The sequence below is a fragment of the Haemaphysalis longicornis genome, unplaced genomic scaffold (assembly GCF_048455015.1).
Source record: "Haemaphysalis longicornis isolate Haplotype H1 unplaced genomic scaffold, Haemaphysalis longicornis Haplotype H1 scaffold_3, whole genome shotgun sequence".
Classification (NCBI taxonomy): domain Eukaryota; kingdom Metazoa; phylum Arthropoda; class Arachnida; order Ixodida; family Ixodidae; genus Haemaphysalis; species Haemaphysalis longicornis.
The window spans coordinates 191257433-191277899 of record NW_027526335.1 but is presented as its reverse complement, the minus strand read 5'-3'; the positions used below and the strand labels follow the sequence as shown (position 1 = coordinate 191277899).

Here is a 20467-nt window from a genome sequence, read left to right as displayed (position 1 = left end):
TCGCAAGATAATAGGGTTTGGAAATTAGGGGCTCGTTAGTAAATACAGAAAGAAATGCCGGCAGACTACAACGCCAAAGAAGGCATAGGGGAATGGTTAGACTATTTTTTTTACCGTTAGTGACGTTACATACTTTTTTATATAATTACGTGAGAAAGAAAGAAAGAAAAACACGCACCCAGAGTGGGGACCGAACCCAGGCCTTTCGATTAGATCTCGAATGCCTTACCAATTCGGCTATCTGGGCGACTGTGTTCTGCTTCACTTTCTGGGGTATTTTTTATATTTACTACAACTGTATCTGACGATTGAGGGTGGTAGCCAGCGCCACTCAGACTACACGGGGAGAAGGGGACCTTCTTTTCAACCCCCGGGGCGTGACGCGAACTTCTACAGCCTGTCATAAGCGGGTAACAGGCGGAAAACCTTCTTATGCTACTTTGGCATCGAGGCTGCCAGAACCGAGGCCCTCGCTAAGCATTCGCAAGATAATAGGGTTTGGAAATTAGGGGCTCGTTAGGAAATACAGACAGAAATGCCGGCAGACTACAACGCCAAAGAACGCATAGGGGAATGGTTAGACTATTTTTTTACCGTTAGTGACGTTACATGCTTTTTTTTTATAATTACGTGAGAAAGAAAGAAAGAAAAACACGCGCCCAGAGTGGGGACCGAACCCACGCCTTTCGATTAGATCTCGAATGCCTTACCAATTCGGCTATCTGGGCGACTGTGTTCTGCTTCACTTTCTGGGGTATTTTTTATATTTACTACAAATGTATCTGACGATTGAGGGTGGTAGCCAGCGCCACTCAGACTACACGGGGAGAAGGGGACCTTCTTTTCAACCCCCGGGGCGTGACGCGAACTTCTACAGCCTGTCATAAGCGGGTAACAGGCGGAAAACCCTCTTATGCTACCTTGGCATCGAGGCTGCCAGAACCGAGGCCCTCGCTAAGCATTCGCAAGATAATAGGGTTTGGAAATTAGGGGCTCGTTAGGAAATACAGACAGAAATGCCGGCAGACTACAACGCCATAGAAGGCATAGGGGAATGGTTAGACTATTTTTTTTACCGTTAGTGACGTTACATACTTTTTTATATAATTACGTGAGAAAGAAAGAAAGAAAAACACGCACCCAGAGTGGGGACCGAACCCAGGCCTTTCGATTAGATCTCGAATGCCTTACCAATTCGGCTATCTGGGCGACTGTGTTCTGCTTCACTTTCTGGGGTATTTTTTATATTTACTACAACTGTATCTGACGATTGAGGGTGGTAGCCAGCGCCACTCAGACTACACGGGGAGAAGGGGACCTTCTTTTCAACCCCCGGGGCGTGACGCGAAAGTCTACAGCCTGTCATAAGCGGGTAACAGGCGGAAAACCTTCTTATGCTACTTTGGCATCGAGGCTGCCAGAACCGAGGCCCTCGCTAAGCATTCGCAAGATAATAGGGTTTGGAAATTAGGGGCTCGTTAGTAAATACAGAAAGAAATGCCGGCAGACTACAACGCCAAAGAAGGCATAGGGGAATGGTTAGACTATTTTTTTACCGTTAGTGACGTTACATGCTTTTTTTTTATAATTACGTGAGAAAGAAAGAAAGAAAAACACGCGCCCAGAGTGGGGACCGAACCCACGCCTTTCGATTAGATCTCGAATGCCTTACCAATTCGGCTATCTGGGCGACTGTGTTCTGCTTCAATTTCTGGGGTATTTTTTATATTTACTACAACTGTATCTGACGATTGAGGGTGGTAGCCAGCGCCACTCAGACTACACGGGGAGAAGGGGACCTTCTTTTCAACCCCCGGGGCGTGACGCGAACTTCTACAGCCTGTCATAAGCGGGTAACAGGCGGAAAACCTTCTTATGCTACTTTGGCATCGAGGCTGCCAGAACCGAGGCCCTCGCTAAGCATTCGCAAGATAATAGGGTTTGGAAATTAGGGGCTCGTTAGTAAATACAGAAAGAAATGCCGGCAGACTACAACGCCAAAGAAGGCATAGGGGAATGGTTAGACTATTTTTTTTACCGTTAGTGACGTTACATGCTTTTTTTTTATAATTACGTGAGAAAGAAAGAAAGAAAAACACGCGCCCAGAGTGGGGACCGAACCCACGCCTTTCGATTAGATCTCGAATGCCTTACCAATTCGGCTATCTGGGCGACTGTGTTCTGCTTCACTTTCTGGGGTATTTTTTATATTTACTACAACTGTATCTGACGATTGAGGGTGGTAGCCAGCGCCACTCAGACTACACGGGGAGAAGGGGACCTTCTTTTCAACCCCCGGGGCGTGACGCGAAAGTCTACAGCCTGTCATAAGCGGGTAACAGGCGGAAAACCCTCTTATGCTACCTTGGCATCGAGGCTGCCAGAACCGAGGCCCTCGCTAAGCATTCGCAAGATAATAGGGTTTGGAAATTAGAGGCTCGTTAGTAAATACAGAAAGAAATGCCGGCAGACTACAACGCCAAAGAAGGCATAGGGGAATGGTTAGACTATTTTTTTTTACCGTTAGTGACGTTACATACTTTTTTATATAATTACGTGAGAAAGAAAGAAAGAAAAACACGCGCCCAGAGTGGGGACCGAACCCACACCTTTCGATTAGATCTCGAATGCCTTACCGATTCGGCTATCTGGGCGACTGTGTTCTGCTTCACTTTCTGGGGTATTTTTTATATTTACTACAACTGTATCTGACGATTGAGGGTGGTAGCCAGCGCCACTCAGACTACACGGGGAGAAGGGGGCCTTCTTTTCAACCCCCGGGGCGTGACGCGAAAGTCTACAGCCTGTCATAAGCGGGTAACAGGCGGAAAACCCTCTTATGCTACCTTGGCATCGAGGCTGCCAGAACCGAGGCCCTCGCTAAGCATTCGCAAGATAATAGGGTTTGGAAATTAGAGGCTCGTTAGTAAATACAGAAAGAAATGCCGGCAGACTACAACGCCAAAGAAGGCATAGGGGAATGGTTAGACTATTTTTTTTACCGTTAGTGACGTTACATACTTTTTTATATAATTACGTGAGAAAGAAAGAAAGAAAAACACGCGCCCAGAGTGGGGACCGAACCCACACCTTTCGATTAGATCTCGAATGCCTTACCGATTCGGCTATCTGGGCGACTGTGTTCTGCTTCACTTTCTGGGGTATTTTTTATATTTACTACAACTGTATCTGACGATTGAGGGTGGTAGCCAGCGCCACTCAGACTACACGGGGAGAAGGGGGCCTTCTTTTCAACCCCCGGGGCGTGACGCGAAAGTCTACAGCCTGTCATAAGCGGGTAACAGGCGGAAAACCCTCCTATGCTACCTTGGCATCGAGGCTACCAGAACCGAGGCCCTCGCTAAGCATTCGCAAGATAATAGGGTTTGGAAATTAGGGGCTCGTTAGGAAATACAGAAAGAAATGCCGGCAGACTACAACGCCAAAGAAGGCATAGGGGAATGGTTAGACTATTTTTTTTACCGTTAGTGACGTTACATACTTTTTTATATAATTACGTGAGAAAGAAAGAAAAACACGCGCCCAGAGTGGGGACCGGAAAGCCTTCAGGTCATTTTAAAAATGGGCCTTCGGAAGTAAAATTGTTCTACCCACCGTGATAGCTCAGTGCGTTGTGCTGCTGAGGACGAGGTCGCGGGTTCGATTCCCGACCACGGCGGCCACTTTTCTGCTGGAGGCGAAAAACAAAAACACCCGTGTGTTCGAGATTTCGGCGCACGTTCAAGATCCTCAGGTGGTCAACATTAATCCGGAGCCTTCCACTACGGCGCGCCTCATCGCCTGCGTTGCGCCGGCGCGTTGAACACTACAATCAAATTCAAATTCAATTCAATTCAATCGGGTGAAATTTTTTTCTTGTGAAAAGTTATTAATTACCGTAGCGGACGCAATATAAAAAGGTGAAATTGCTGTTTCCGGTAACAATTACGTAGTACTTGCTATTAAGCTTTTTAATTAAAGCAGTAAGGCATGTGATTGTATTGGGAAAATTGTAAAGAATCATGAGTTAAACCGATACCCAGCGTTATATATTTGGGAAAATGTAATTGCCTGCGGAACTATGGGCTGAGAACTTCAGCCCTCCGAACACGCGCTTCTGGAGTTCGCCAGCTGAATAGCGCCGCAAAGCCATGCCCCCGTGCTGACGTCACGCGTCAAACGCACGCCGCGCTTTATCAGACGGGTAACGCTCACGCGCACAGCTGCGCTCCTGGGCACGCCGACGCTGGCCGTGAGAGAAGATGTATGCATAAAACTTCCCTATTAATTCACCCCAACGTTGCCAAGGTATTTCGCCCACCTTTTTTGGTGGCCATGATGAACGGCTGTAACCGTGTATCTGTAGGCCAGTAATACTTACAGTTGTAAAACTGAAACCTTTTCATGAAACTGTATGCCGGGTGGCTTGAAGGGCTCAGAAGACACAATAAAAAAAATTAAATCCGTTCCACTCAAAGTGAAAGCTGTCGGAAGTGCAGGGCAGTGATTCGTCATAATGGGCTGCGGCGCCGTTATCCGCTAACTGCTGCATTTCAAATTTCTCGCCTTCGCCATGGGCGCGCGCCCCCTGCCTGTAACTGCGCCAGCGGAAGTTCTGCTCTTTTGGCGCTTGCTTTAATTTTGTATGCTGGAGCTGTTTTGCGCTATTTCGAGCGCGGCTATAATCTTTCTGTGTCATTTAGAACACGCCATTTCTTTATTGCGCGGCCGCTTTCTTCGCTAACTATTGTAAAAACCAACCCAACGAGAGTTCCTAAGTAAAGGAATGCTGGGGCTGCCGGTTATATACACAGATTTTGCCTTTAATGTACCTGGAGTTTTCTTTGCGCTAAATAACGAGAAGATGTGGGACAAGCGCCAGTGGTTCACGAGGTTTGGACGGTTATGGCTATTTAAACCACGTGGTTCTCGAAGAGACAGCGTGACTCCATGACCCTGATACAGAAATCTCTACTTGGATCCGTCCCCTCGCTGCCCCGCCTTATTCCGGTGGTCGCATCGACCGTTAGCGACCTAAAACGACAAGGCGAGCCCATAAAGTGCTCTGCTCTTAAAATGTGCCGAAAGTGAGAGACTCCTCCACTAACAGATTTAGGGCTCCGTCAAGTTGCTGAGTGCAACTTTTTAGCCTTTTTTCCGCCATAACGGTGTACGTATATGGAAATAAATGAACTTCTAACTTCTAGCCCAAGTAGAACTGATCTGGACTCCTGCCCACACTGGACTTGGAGGCAGTGAGGTGGCTCATGCCACGGCTCGAGCGCTCACCTCCCGGCCATACCCCAGCCCCATTGCTTCCCACGGAGCCAAGTCAGCTCGCGACAGCCACTTCGGCTCTCACGACATCACCATGTATTACCGCCTCTCCCGACTCCGATACCCCCACCCCCGCCCACCCTTTCCTTAGCTACACGGAAGAACGGCTCCGGAGACTCCTACAAACAGAATCTTTACCCAACAGAGCTCTCCTTCACCGTATTTGCACCCCTTACTATTCTCCCAACTGCACATCATGTGCCGCGAAGGCCACCGTACAGCACCACATGTGGGCCTGTGCCGACGATCCCCAACCCCCCAATCACCACACCGGAGCTATGGGAGGCGGCGCTGGGCCGCTCTGACCTGACTTCGCAACAAGTCCTGACCGACAGAGCAGCCAAGGTCGCTGAGCAGCTGCGGCTGCTGGCCACGCGGCCCGTTTAACAGGGCCCGATTTCAATGAAGTGTTTTTCTCTTTCTGTCTCTCCACTAACGCACAGCAGTCTCACCTTCATTCTCAGTTTTCTTAGACTGATATTTGGCGATGAGTGACAGATACGTTGGGGTATTTTATCCTTTAATAATATGTTTTTGTTTCTTTTTGCCGAATGATGTACATTTACACAATTATAACATTACGCTACTGAACTTCACCAATTACGCATTTGAGTGCAAACGTAGTGCGTTGCACGGTGGGTCCTTTCTCACAATTTTTATGTTAATATTTCGGCTTGTTCTTTTTAGGTTTCTTTTTATTTGTGTCGTCATTTCATAAGGTGGGTGTATAAGACACATTTTGTATTTCATCAGTATACGTTCAGTAATTTTTTCCTGTTTTATTTTTTATGTGATTGGTATTTTTAAAGCACGGTTGGAGCCGTGGCGGTGCACAGAATTTTGATGCGACGCATTTAATGTCCACGCGGAGAAGCTCGTGGAGTTGAAGTAAGGTCAGAAAATTCCAACACTAAAAGGGTAGTAATGCTATTTTTGAGGTGCTAGGATTAACGCCGAAGAAGCGAAGTAGAGGGATGCTTTGATGTTTCGAATGAACAAGTGTAGGTAAAGTAGATATGAAGGCCGACAGGAAGGGTAAATGTGACACGGCCACATACGCGATGAACACCAACTGTGCTTCACAGCAACACAGATGGCTGTGTGGCGGTGCACCCTCTACAGGAGCATTACCACAGATGGTTTCCAAATAACGTTTCTGCAACCCCCTGTACACCTCCCACAAGCTTCGACCCGCCGGAGGTTCTACGGAGTTACACACAACACGAACAGTATGTTTTCCCGCGTGTGTCCCTGAATCAGCAGCCATGCATAATAGGTGAACTATGATACCGTAATTTGGATGTCTGAGACTCTTTCGAAATACTTTCGAGGTTTTCGTGGCTATGGAAAACGCTCACCGGAGATAAGAAGCGCTCGGTAAGCGATGCCTTCCAGAACGCTCGTCCTGACACGAAAGGCAAATGCAGATTCTCGGAAAGCGATCAATGCAATCAGATCCTTCAGTTGCACACATGACAAGATGTGATGGGAGCAGGAAAGGGAAGACGCAGCACACGAGGGGATAACGTAGGGGAGGCATTAGTGAGGCGGATGCGCGTACCCCAAGTTTAGTCTGAGCGTGTGTTGGTGCGCGTTGTTCGCTGAGTGCCTCCGGTGACGTGTGCTCGACAGACAAACACGAGTCTGCTAGATAACCACATTGCGCCACCCGTCGTCTTCGGAGGGCATGAACGACAGAAAATCAACTACCGACCCCCTTTCGCTCAAGTGTGCTTGCTGTCGTGACACTACCAGGCATTCTATTTTTATTTTCTTGCCTTTCGTCGCGGTGTGTATTATTGGCGCTGACACCATGCGGGCCCGTTAAAGAGATGGAGTGAGCACGCGCTGTCATGCCCGGAAAGCAGTAGAACAATTTAGGTTCACCGTCGCGCGTAGTTTACTCGGCTACTGCAGCTGATAGGTGCACTTAACCTACCCGTGCCAAGCCAATGCCGGCAGTGTATATACGTCTCACTCAGTCGCAGAACAGCCCACGTCGTTACAGCATTTAATGTTTACCTGTCCACAGGAAATGTATCTCGCATGTATGTTTTCTAAACACTCATACACAGTTTTTTAAAGAATAGCCACTACTACTGCCCGCTATCGTGATGGATAGCATAACCAGGGATATTGTCACCCCTCTCTCCTTGGAAAACCGTGGGACATTGTCATACCATTGCCATTGGGGGAGGACAGCCTGTCATGCAGTCCACAGTAACGTGAGAAGCGTACTGAGAAGAGGCACCGTCATACTGCTCCCCATTACAGAAACAAAATGGCGGGCAACGTTTCTCTGCACTCAGGAAGCGGGGTGCTCGTTATCAGAAAGATACGAGGTGTAATCTAGAGTCTTATGACTGACGAGCACGCAGCTTCCTGATGCTCCCCAACGACACCTTATGGCTCACCGGATGAATCCTTATTAACTCAGAGCGTCTTCGCCACTTCTACCGGCATGCGTGTGGTGTCCATACGGGTGTAACCAGACCTGACGTGCTTAAGGCAACTCTTGAAGTGCCGTGAACAAGCTTTATGTGAGCCATCTTCCCCTATCATTACTCCCAAATCCAACAAGGGGGTCTGTTGGCTTCGTTGCTACAATGAAGTTCAACCCCGAGAGATTAAGCAGCAGGGCGCTCTAATGCTTTCACTTCTCGTGATTTACGGTGTTGGTTTGCGCAGTGAACGCAATTATGGACGCTATTCCGCGCCTCCTCGCTGACGGCAGCGTTTTATACCGAGTTTTACTGTCGTTACTCTCACCCGGTGGAAAGCAGAAGGGAATTTTAAGTCTTTACACCATCCGGAGAGTTGAATTTAGGAGCAAGGGAATGAGAGATCTGGCCACAAACGATTATTAGTGATTTATTGCTCGTGTTTTCCCCAACGTAAAAATCATCCCACTATCCGGGGTTATGTATAGTTCTCTAATTTTTCGCCTTTTCATCTTTGTAACAAGCGTTCGTGTTTTCCAATATGTTGAAACCTATTGTGCCTGTTTTTCTGTACACATTCCTGTGTGTATTTATAACGAAATTCGCGATTCATTTTCCACCCTGTAAACATTTTTAGTAGCCAAGTACTTTTTATGTCCGTGGAAGCGTAGTTGTGTGCCGTATGTGTGTACAGGGTATGTCATGCCGAGTGTCTGTTTCACGTACTGCGTGAAGCTGTCATTAGCAGCTTTTGTCCCAGGAATCCCTCGAGAGCAGTCTAGAAGATAAACTGAACTGAATTGAATTGACTGGTTGTGGTGTCTAATGCCACTGGTCATGGACGCGATAGAGCCGCGACAAGAGGGGCGTCAACCCTCCTATGCGCATCAGAGGTAGTGGCTTGTAATTCCTCTGTCGCTGAAAAGAGGGAGTATAAGGCGAAGTTCGGGCTCTGCTGCACGTGTAGACTCACACGCCGATGCAAGCCCAATTCTTTTTCAACTGCCCTGGCGTTACCTCCATCCTAAAGACTTCCTCGTGCTTTTGAGGGAATAAAATCTTTAAATCTCTGAAGAACAATCTTTAAATCTTACACACCACCCGTCGTCCTCGTGTCAGATCCCGGGAAAACTATTGGGCTTGATGACAACAAGCAGTCCCGACGCGCTAACGCACCCTGCCTCCAGTCGATTTTAAAGACGATAGTCTTTCTTGGGCTACTTCAACCCAGAAATTGTGGTCTGTCTGTATGTCTGTCTGTCGTTATGTGACTCTATTCAGCCACCCTCCAAAGTGAAGCTAAGTCTGCGCAACAGTCTTATATACTAACAACCAAATATAAACGCCCAAGTTCGGTTTACATGTTCATACATGTCAACATTGTTGAACAAGGACAAGACCTTACGCAAATATGACCTGAAATTACTAGGCAAGAGATATTTACAGTATTCCCTTATAGAAATTATAGATGCTTGATTTTTGCGAAATAAAATACTGCAGCTACTGCAGAAAACAAATCACACTGTCGCCTGCTGTCGCCCGTGCCACTATAGCTTCTGGCGGAATTTTAAGAAATCAAGCGGCAACAGTGACGAAAGGTTCTACTAGATTGGTTCCACGTCCTGCTTTGAACACACGTGGAGTAGGCCAACACGGTTCTATAAACGTTGGAGTAGGGCGCCTCGATTCACGCGCGTCGCCGCCGTAGGGCAGCGCTGGCATCGAGGTACCCGGCCTGGAGCAGTGGAACGCGGTAAATTTAAATTGACTTGAGCAAACCTTTACCCTGTTTACCTTTGGAGGAGCGCGACGATAGAAAGACAAGAGAGGTTAGCTGGAAAGCGAAGGGAGGCGTTTACTTCGCAAATGTCTACAAAGACTATCGTCTTTTGTCGACATTTGCGACGAAAAGAGCAGGTACTCGGCCACTTTTTTCATTCCTTGTTTTGCTAGGTTTGGGAGAGCGTCGGTCGCGTCTAGATTCGTAAGCCAAGAAACCAAACGTATCAAGTCCAAGACGCAATGTTCTCTTGAGAGGCGTAATTTGTATTCCAAATTAACAATTATGGAGTTTCCTGAGTTGTGGCGATTTCCTTCCCTAAATTCAATCGTAATCTTTAGTATTTATTACGGCCAAGTACACACCCCCGAAAAATTTATACATAAACAAGCTAAACCGAGTTATAATGTTCAGAATTTAGTTAGGTGGTAATGGTTCGTCGGTAAAATGGAGACGAGCTCGGCGGAATAGATGTTTATGGCTCTTTTTTTTTTTTTGACGGTGGCAATTTTCGTTCCCTTCAAACCCACGACACCTGAAAAATACTTCAGCGTATTCTCGTCGCGTATTTCGAAAGGCAAAACGACCTCATTTTTTATCGAATGGGCAAAGAGATGGCTGTTAAAAAGTGCCTGGCAGCCCTGAAGGCACTTTTCGTCTACTAGCGAGTGAATGGCTTGTGATTACGCACTCATAATTACAGCAACCGCGATTACATAACTCATAAGCTCCGGCATCACGAGTACGTAATCACGAGTAATGCACTCACAATAGCGTGCACTGGCGATTACTGTACTCACGAGTACTGTACTCTACAGTACTGTACTCACGAATACTTTACTCGAGAGTGTTGTACTCCATATTGCTGCAATCACGTTTGTTCTCACTAATCACCGTACTCATTTTTTGTCTCCGTCTGTACTCATTCTTCATTGTACTCACTTGTGAGTTAAAGTACAGATGAGTGTACTCACGAGCGAGTACGCCTATAAACGCTGCTGGAGTGTAATGCGAACGCCCTGTATTTCCCCAGCGCACGTGTTAGGAATGCAGAGCGCACCTGTAGACGTGGTGCAGTACTCGCTTGCTAGTGACCAGCGTGATGTCCTCTTCCTTGGCGACGCTCTCCAGGGACACCAGGCAGCGCTGGTACTGGTCGTTGGTGCAGCGCTCCGGGGACGACGTACCTCCACCCGCTGCAAGGGGCGAAGACAAGTTTGCACAGTCATTAGAAGGGGTCACACCAGCGTGTGCATCACTTCTAAACGCAACAAAAGTGGGGCAACAAATTTCTCTCGGATAGGAGTCAGCTTGAAAGGGACTCTGCGACACTTCCGATAAACGCTTTCAGTTTTTCGTTCACGTCTGGAGGTACTGCGAAAGCTAGAGTTATCGCCAGCACGGAGCGGCACTGCGTGATATTCTCGTCGTACCAGATACACCTTCTATTTCTGCTTCGCTTTTGTGGCTTTGTTTTTAGAGTGGCTATGGAATGGGTTCATTTCTGCAACTGGACAAAACGCGGCCAATTGCTGCTACACCGGTGTAATGACGGAATTAAAGCGCTTGCAGAACGGCAAGCCCGGGAAAGAGAGAAAAATCTTTTGAGCGATTTCTAAGTTATCTGTTGGGTACAGAGGAGTAATTTTTCCCTATATACTTTCCACCCGCTAATCTAAGTACTGATGTCTTGGTTCATTACGCAATCTGCAAGCATTTAATATTTCGAAAAAAAAAAGTATAAAAACATGGTCCTGTGACTTGGATGAGCACAAAAGACGGCATATACGGGTTACACCGCTTTTCATCAAACATGACTCCGCGGCACGTCCTGTGTTTCCTCTCGTTTGTGTTCGTCCAAGTTCAGGCTTATTCTCAGCCTAGTAGGTACGAATTAGCTCAGATCAGGGCCAATTTACGAGTTTTTCTCTTTTTTTCTTCTTTATTTTACATACGATAGCATTCATGGGTTAATGGTGATCTGTGTTTTACTCACGCAATGTTTTTTCAGTTTTTTAAAATGCGTGAGCATCACCTGTTCATTGGCTCCGTTAGCGAGAAACGTGGAGTCAAGGTTACGCTTAATGCAAGAGTGTGGCCTGAAGTAGTCAGCGAACAGCATTTGTGTAGCCTGTCCGTAATCTTCTTAAGGAACAGGTGTCAGACAAATTGAATCTTATTTCAATTTATGTTATTTTCGCCAAAGCCCACGAGTTACAGGAATGCCAAGAAGCCGTCACACTCTCTGCGGGAGTTCACAAAGATTCAGGCGTAGCCCGAAGCTACGCCGAAGCTACGAATAAAAAGTGTTCTGGGTAAAACTCGGCGAAAAGTGCGGCGTAGTGCCGGTTTCGGGACACAATATACGCAGCAACAATAAAATCAGCAGGACACAACACAGCAATGCAAAATTCAGCGGCATAACTCGACGACTTAACTCAGCAAGAAATGATGCTCATGCGTCTCACAGCATAAGAGAAAGTTTAAGTGTCCCCATAGGCTTTTTAACCTGAAATGAAAAAGCATGTGCCCGCGGGCTAGTAATTCATAGACATTGGGAGTCTTCGAACAAGAAGAGGCCTACACCGACTTCAAATATAATAGACAGAGAGAAAGAGAGAGAGAGAGCGAGAGAGCCTTAATGAACTTTGAAGAGGTTATCCCCACAAACCAAGTATATGTGCGCGCGTCGCAGTGGCGCTGACAGTCTTGAAGCCAAGCTTCACTAATCTCGCCCAGCGGTTTCGCCGTCGCCGAGAATTTGACCTTCAGTTGACTGCAGCTCCGCCGTATCCTTGGCAGCGCAACATGTGACTTGCCGGGCCGAGTTCCGCCGAAGGCCGCGTTCGCTAGCCGCCGCTGCCGGTAAGGCGCACGAGCAATCCGCAGATTGGTCGCCGCCTTACCGCGTGAACTGCCGAGCTTGGTCATGGATGAGGGCGATGCCGGGCCGTCTCCTCTGAGCGTTGCGACGGAGCTGGAGGCTTTGAGCCGTCATCGGAAAGCGGCGTCTGACCACCCCACGGATATCGCCCGACGAAGCTGCTTTACTGGAGAGGGTCCGGAAGGCCAAACGTGCGAAAAATGCCAAGCGTCGGACACTGAGGAAGATACATCTGGAAAGCTCGGAAAACGCCGTAAGCGGGACCACAACCATACACAAATGTAGGTGTTGGACTAATAGTACAATAATTTACAGCTAAGTCGAAGTTCAACCAAGTGAACGCAAGACTTAAGCATGCTAAGCCAAGCTGTCGCTGTGCATATTCAGGGTGAGCTGAGCTAATCCGCAGCCATTTTTTAAGCGTGTGCGTACATTTTTAACGTTGAAGACTCGGGTTCCGGGTGTACAGGTAAATGCTGCCATTCCAGGGTGCGTGCCGTCAGAAAATGAATGTACCGGTGCATTAAAGGCCAACTGCACTGAAACTTAAGACCTCTTGAAAACCTCTTTTCCACATAGTCTCACTAAACAGACCTCACGGTACAAAACACGACCGATGAAATACGGGCGCGCGCGCCGCAAGTGAACTAAAAAATTTGGTGACTTTGAAACCCAAATTGAGGAGAGCGCAGCCATTACGGCGAGGTTGAAGTGCCATTGCAGCGGGAGAGCAAGAGGTTCGTTGGCGCAGTTCGGTTGAACACGTGCGCGCAACATTGAGTGCTCCCGGAAGCTCCAGGGTAAGGGCGTACAGCGGATTTTGACCGGTTCCTAAGGTGCGGGGGTGGCCGGCGGACCAAGCGTATACGGCAGGCTGGAATGGCACTTTTGCTTCAAGGCTGTTGACCTATCCGCAAGCGGGAGCAGCGCCGTTTGCTACGGAGCTGCTTTAAACGCCTCTGACTGATTACAGCGGCATTTCACGGGCTACCAGTCATGTCTCAATTGATTTGGTGGTACGTACTGGAAGTTCAAAGTAAGCTTGGTCGAGGTGAAATTTCGGTATAGTTAGCCTTTGAGCCTGCCATAGGGCTATAGTTAGCTATAGTTAGGGCTATAGGTATAGTTAGCCTTTGAGCCTGCCATAGCCTTTGAGCCTGCCATAGAGCCTGCCATAGGTATACCGACAGTGCAGCACACACCTGAAGAGCTGTATTGAAAAACGTTTTCCGAAGTGTCTAATCAGCCCAACTATTTAGTCAGTCAAACTAGTTAAATCAATAACTAAAACAATCAATAAACCAACCAGAAAATCTATGAATCAATCAATCAATCAATCAATGGTGATCAACTACAATCAATCAACTACAAGGATGTGGACTCGCGGAAAATGAAAATGACAGTGTTTTAAGCCACCAGCACGAGTCAGCGACAGCCAAGACAGACCACTGCCTGCCTACATCGACATTTCGAGATGTAAAACCTCTCAATCGAGTGTCGTAGAAAAAGGTTCGTGTGAACCTAAATACGCGTAGCTAGGGAGCACCCAGGATTACCGCTGTGTGACGGCACAGGCCGGTATATTTGGAAGCGCATCGTCTGCTATCTTGAACGACCAAACGGCACTGTCTTTGCTCGAAGTGCTGCCAACCGCATTTACGTTAGCGAATGAACTTTCGGTTTAATGCGTGAGCGTGTATGCTTGAAAGTGGACCCTTGAGGTCGCCTGGTTACGTATATCGGTGGTACACTTGGCACAGACCTTGAAGAGAGTGAGCGGCGCGGCTGCTCGACAAAAAAATGTACATTCAGGGGCAACTGAACTGCGAACACAGAATAAGGAACTGGAACACGTGAAATTGGAAAATACCTTTAGCGCAGGTCAAGTAATGACGCGGTGTTGGCGTGTTTGGAAAGCCATATTTAAGAAATTTATTACTGTATTTAAGGCACGCGTGAATTTGACCTGCATGAAAAGAAATAGCGTTATTTGTGTGTTCAGTTTCATATTTTTGTGTTCTAATTTTATTTGTCTATGACTGTACGAACTTGTGTTGGCTTTAAATAGGGTAAATATAAGACAATTGAGTAGACATCCAATAAACTATTGCTAATGAAGGAAATACAATTCAATAACCAATGAAGCAAAAATAATAAAAAAGTACTTAAAACATATACGGTTCCCCTTCGTGGAGTGACCATGATTTTTTTACTGAGTGTTTGAAGACGGAAAAATATTGTTAGCCCCTAAGCTTTCTGATTTGATATGAGATTGGCTAAGCCCCACTTCAGGCTGAGTTGGTGAATCATCTGTGTCAGTTGGTAGTTTGACATTGCTGCATGAGAGAGCCGGGAAATCCAACCACCACGACCATCTACAGCTCTCTCATTGTCGCCGGCCGATCCCACTGAGTAGGGTGGTGATAATTGGGGATTGGTAGTTTGAATGAATGAATGAATGAATGAATGAATGAATGAATGAATGAATGAATGAAATCTTTATTGAACAACAGGTGCTGCTGTTCGGGTACCCGCCCCGTGGAGGGGATCCTGAGTCCGGGACCCGCCCACTCTGGCTGGCTGCGCAGGCCCGGTTCACCAGGTCAAGCTGGATTGCGGAGTCCTGGCTGGCCAACCGCGCCGTCCACTCTTGAAAGGAGGGATTGGGAATTGGTTGTAGACCTGATATTTTATGGCACTCCCGTAATTGACGGTATAGCGTACCGAGTGTTGAGCAGTAGGTACAGGTGGCTTGATATTCGTTTGGATATATGGCATGGAGGAGGGTGCGGTGAGGATAGGTATTGGTTTCAAGTCTTGGGCAAGTGGTGGCTTCACCTCTTGTAGATGAAGCAATCACTTTCATAGATGGGGAACATCCGCCGTTGGTGTCGGTAGCGAGCCAATATGTCCGTGTAGCGCAGGAGAGGTTGCAGATGAGATGCCAGGGGTGATCACAGTCGCACCCTATTGGACGTTGGTGAGCCAGCTACAAGCTCGTTGCCGCCGTCATTGACTTAACGTAAGGGTTCTTAACGTTAAGCCTAAATACGTTTGACACCGACGAGTGAAATCTTTTGAAAAAAACACAAACATCTGAGCAAGAAGGAAAATATTTGTCTTTGGGTCACTGCACTCGCAGTAAGGCATCTGCGAGTCAAATGGCGAGGCGACCTTGACGGGCGCTCTCCTTATGGATTTAATAAAACTGAATAAAGAAAGGTCTACAGCAGCACGAAGCCGACTTTCCGTTAGAGACACTCCTGGTGCAAAGTCTTACGCGCCTATTACGGGAAGATAACATGCGACGTGCTGTCGCATAGGGTCGTAATTGTTAGCCTGTTGGATGAGAAATTTTATTATTATTTTTGTATTGTGTCGGGATTTTTTGTATTGCGTCGGGATTATTTTTGTATTGCGTCGTAGTTTGTCCAACTTGGCTGCATTGCTCCGCATTTGGAGCCCTTTATGTAGACGAAGCTTTAAAGAGGACGTGAAGAGAAAATACAACATCGTTTTATTTGATAGCTCACTGAGCTCCATTCTGGCCACGAAAGAATTTTTTAAACCGAGCAAACGCAAGAAATATTAGACCCCTTTCACATTTTGCGCCACAGGGACGTAATGTCGGCAGGAGAGACGTGTTATTGACCAGCACTAAATAATTTTCACTGGGATATTTCTATGACTAACAGCACTCTACCATTCAAGTAATACGATCAAACAAAACTAGATGCATTACTACGTTGCCTCAGTCGTGTTTTTTGGCCGTGCCTTAGGTCAGCGGCGGCCATGGAATCGTAGAAATGGGATTTTGTGAAGTCATAGAAATATCCGGAAAGTGGCACGGTAGTCGGAGTGTTGAATGTTTTCTTTAATATTTCAATTATTTTTTTGAAGTAGGCGATAAAATTGGTACTGTTGTTACCGGGATAAAACAGCCTTTTTAACAAATCGAACTTTAATTTTGCCTTCATGGTACCTTTTAAGCGGCGATCTATCGGCCAACCACCGTTGAGGCGCACCCTGACACACCACATGTATACTCTGCGAAAGTTAGATATGAGGTGATTCTTAATTGCCACTGTTGGTTGTCAAATGGGATGAAAACGTTATATAAAGAAGTCGCCTAACACGTTTACCAATGGCGGCACATTTGAGCAATCTGACCTTAGATATACAGTCTTCGTTCAAATTCTGTGGTACAAGCCTGAAACGCGCAGGTTGCAAAAAAATCAACGTAAGCTTACGTCCCGAGCGGGGCTGAAAATTCTTATGCAGAAAAGCTAGAGAAAACACCTTTCTTTCTTACGCCCTTAAAATATTTTTGTCACATTCAAAGGCAAAACCGATTCTTTGAATGCTTTGTGGTCGAGAAAGCTTAGGATTGGCCAACAAAATTTTGACAAAGGGTATACGTAAGATATGTGCCCATGCCCTCCGTACACATGGTAAACCGCGAAGCTGTGACGTATGAATTCAATTTAATTGAACTGAGTTGATTTTACAACCTGGTTGCGGGAAGACAGCTCGTAGGCCATACCACCTGACACACGGAGCAGTAAGTGAAGCATAACAGAGGAATTACAAAGCGTTTGGCCTTCCCATTTCCATGTAACGTGCGACCGGTGCTTGCCATTGGCACGTTGATGTTGCTCCGCCCGCACCACCCGCCGTTATCGCGTGAGCTGTGATTCACGCACTAGCTCGCTGCGCGAGGGCTTTGCTGCGAGACAGATAAGCGCAGCCACACTCTCTCCCTATAGTTTTAACTGCTTTCCAACCTGTTTTTTTCTTTGCGCATGCGCATAGGGTTTTTCCGGAGGAGGTTTCTGCCTACACAGGACCGCAGGATTGTTCCTTGCATCCAGCCATATACAGCTTCGCCTCAAAAGTTTACGGACAGTTTGCTGGCGGCAACTATAGAACTTCGTGGGGAAGCAGCATGCATTTTTGCACTTAACGTATTGCCCAATACCCGAAAGGGGGCACGTGCTAGTGTCTGGGCACATGGCACTTTAGTATGCTTCGGAGTACACACAAACAATTTAGACAACGGGCACAGATCTCTCGTGGTCGATCCTCTTATAGCGTGGGCTCTAATTGAATGGTTTATTTCATGAGTGGTTCGTTCATGGTCCCGCGTGCACTAAGCTTATAAAGGACTTTGCGACACATCTCACCGAATGTGTATCCATCCCGACAGGTTTTTAGATAGCGGCCTCCAAACACTTGTAGATTCCATACAACAAATTTGTTTTTTTTTTTTTGCTTGTTTGCCTTCTTTAGTTCTTTTTAGCAGCGCCGCACAAGCTTGGGCTGCATCTGATCCTCGCTTGTCAAATTTACCGTACTTGGTCGTCTGCTTCTCGTTCGCTACATACGCGCTGGCTCGATTTGCGATCGTTGTTTTTCAGTCTTTTTCTTTGTCTGTCGCTCTTAGGTTTCGGCAATTCTCCTGAGGGCAGTGCACACCTACTGTGAGCTCACCGTTGTGCCTAAAGGTGGATGGATTAGGGTTCCCTAGAATGATCTGAGTGGGGACGAACAGAGCGCTCTACCTAAGGCGCGACTGGTGGAATGCAAAGAGGGCGCTGCGGGCGCAGCGACTTCTTGTCGTCTGAGCGCGCCGGATCGAATCGGTGACACTTTTTAGCGTTTAATAAAATTTTTTCTGCGAGCACTTACCGACAGCGCTTCAGTACAGAACGTGTCAGGATAAATTCAGAGTAACTTACAGAGTCTTCGCAACGAAGGCGTGCCCTGTCTTTTATTTTATTTCCGTGTTTCCTTGTCACTCCCAATACATAAGATCCAATGAACAGAAGGGCGGCGCTGCGTCAACTCTTACTGCACCTGTATTATTAAGTGCGTCGATTTAACTTGTCATTTTGTTGCAACGGCCAAGAAGTCAATGGAGGAATCCGGTGATATTTCCATTTTAAACTAACTTCCAAGAACGAAATCAAGCGTTTTAGGATGTTGCGGTAATAGCCATTCGACCGACGGTATTGCTAAGGAGTGCGTGCCAGGAATTCACAAGTGCTATTTTTACTGCTGATTTTATTAATTTCTTCGCGCCAGAAGACACGTCATCTGGCTATTTTTTGGACACTGTAATCAGCACTATGTTGATCACAATGCAGTGGCTTAAACCTACGCATTAGTGCATACATGCATTGTACGGGCTTCTGGAAGTTGAGAAGGTAAGAGAATAAAAGGAAAGGACGAAAAGGGCCTTTCCTGGCATCAGTTGCTTTCTCGGTTCGCAAAATATAAATTGCGCTCGTAAGTACGTCTACCTACGCAGGAAGGGACGAGGCGGTGTGCATTTAAGCAGCTCCTGTCGTTTCTCGCTGCGTAGCGGCAACATAAATAAGTAAAAACTATTTATCCGTTACTTTACATTCTCTATATGCCGCTTCTTATTATGCTAATGATGCATTCAGCGACGCCTACGCTGATGTTTCCCGATACCGGCCTACAGAATACTCTCCTTAATACACCTTTACTTCGTACACCTTTGCTCCTTCATACACCTTTACATACACCTTTAAATATGGAGCACAAACCCATCACCCCTCGTACGTAACGATGGGGAAATGGGCATCCGCACAAGCAGAACTCCTCGGAATGCGTGATGCACTGTGATGTTTTCACTGATTTCTTAGCTTCTGCCCGAGAGCTCAGACGGAATCTTACGTTCAATGCATATACCATATAAATCCAGGACGCTTATCTCTTACGTGTCCGCGTTACATGGCGGCAGCGCCACAGCCACTCCGGGATGCCGCCTGCAGATTTCCGTACACACGCATGCGTGTGCATAATCCTGCCCCCCTGACACCTTCCTCTGCAGTTATTCGCCTCACCAGGGCTACGGAACGCCTTCGACAATCCGCGCACGGTATGGAACCTTGGGGGTTGACCCCTCCTGCTTCGACGAGTTCGCCTAGGGGTGGCACTCATGCCGCCTGTAACGAGCACCTCGCCACCTCAGCAACATGTCCCATTTACATCGACCTGCCCTTTCTGCCTGGTTCAGGTCCAAAAAAGTCATCTCAGAACACTTGTTGAGAAGGTGTCCTGCCCAACAAAAAGTTACGCCTTGTCCACCTCGCCTCTTGCGGCTCGCTCCCGGCCGTCCGACACATTTCCTCATCAAGATAATGTGTACACAACACGGCTCCCTGCTCGGAATCTTTCCATAATCCGATGATCGGAAGAGCTTTAGTATGTGTAATTGATTATGCCGCATGGCAAGCTTTAGCAAAAAAAGAAAACTGGCCCTGTGAAGTCTTAATTGAACAGGGTTTCACAGAGCGAGTTTTATTTTCTTGACGTACCTTGAGGCCAAAGCTCGCTGTGGTTAGGAACATTCTGTTAATGAAAAACGTGGTCACTATATTTGGAACGGCTCAGTTACAGCATTTCGTTTCTTATACCTCAGATAAAAAAGATTAATGCATTATGGCAATTCGTAAAAAATGCAGCATTACTTTTGCCTTCCCTCCGCCGAACTGCTTCGAAATGTCAAGAAAGTTCGTTTTCTTCTCTTCTGTGCCTTCGTACAGTAAGCAGAAAAAGGATCACAAAGTATGGCCTTGCCCGTTAGGGCCCCCAAGTAGAAAAGTGTCAGATTTCAGCTTGCTGAAGGATCTTGCAGACCCTGAGATGGAAGCTGCTATGTTAAGCATCATCTAAATGGTGAGGAGAAGGTTGGAAATTGCTCTCTCACATTACACCAACCGAGAGAGGATCATAGCTAACTTGCGGTTTTCTTGGAAAGTCCCGTACACGGTTAGCTCCAGCCGAGTCAGGCAGCCTTCCAACAGGTTCCTCGCAAAAAAAAAAGAAAAAAGGAAAAGCGCTTTGGGTTTGCCGACAAGCACAGAAACGAAGCAAGGGATTATGTACGTGAACTATCAACAAAATTCGAGAAATTCAGAGAATTGTACGTGTGTATGGATTCCTATGCCGGTTCTGTTCATCTTGAGGCTTTTAATTGCAGCCAGATTGGTTCTT

At 47.0% G+C, this 20467-nt stretch overlaps 1 protein-coding gene across 1 annotated transcript in view; it reads right to left on the bottom strand.

Moving 5' to 3' along the window:
- Window positions 1-12489, bottom strand: part of LOC144175611 (uncharacterized) — a 267171-nt gene extending 254682 nt beyond the window's left edge. The window contains exons 1-2 of the mRNA XM_077704668.1: window positions 12465-12489; window positions 10619-10754 (exon numbers count right to left, since the gene is read on the bottom strand). Coding sequence (XP_077560794.1) covers window positions 10619-10754; window positions 12465-12489 — 161 coding nt within the window. The remainder of the gene's footprint in view (window positions 1-10618; window positions 10755-12464) is intronic.
- Window positions 12490-20467: the final 7978 nt, after the last annotated feature.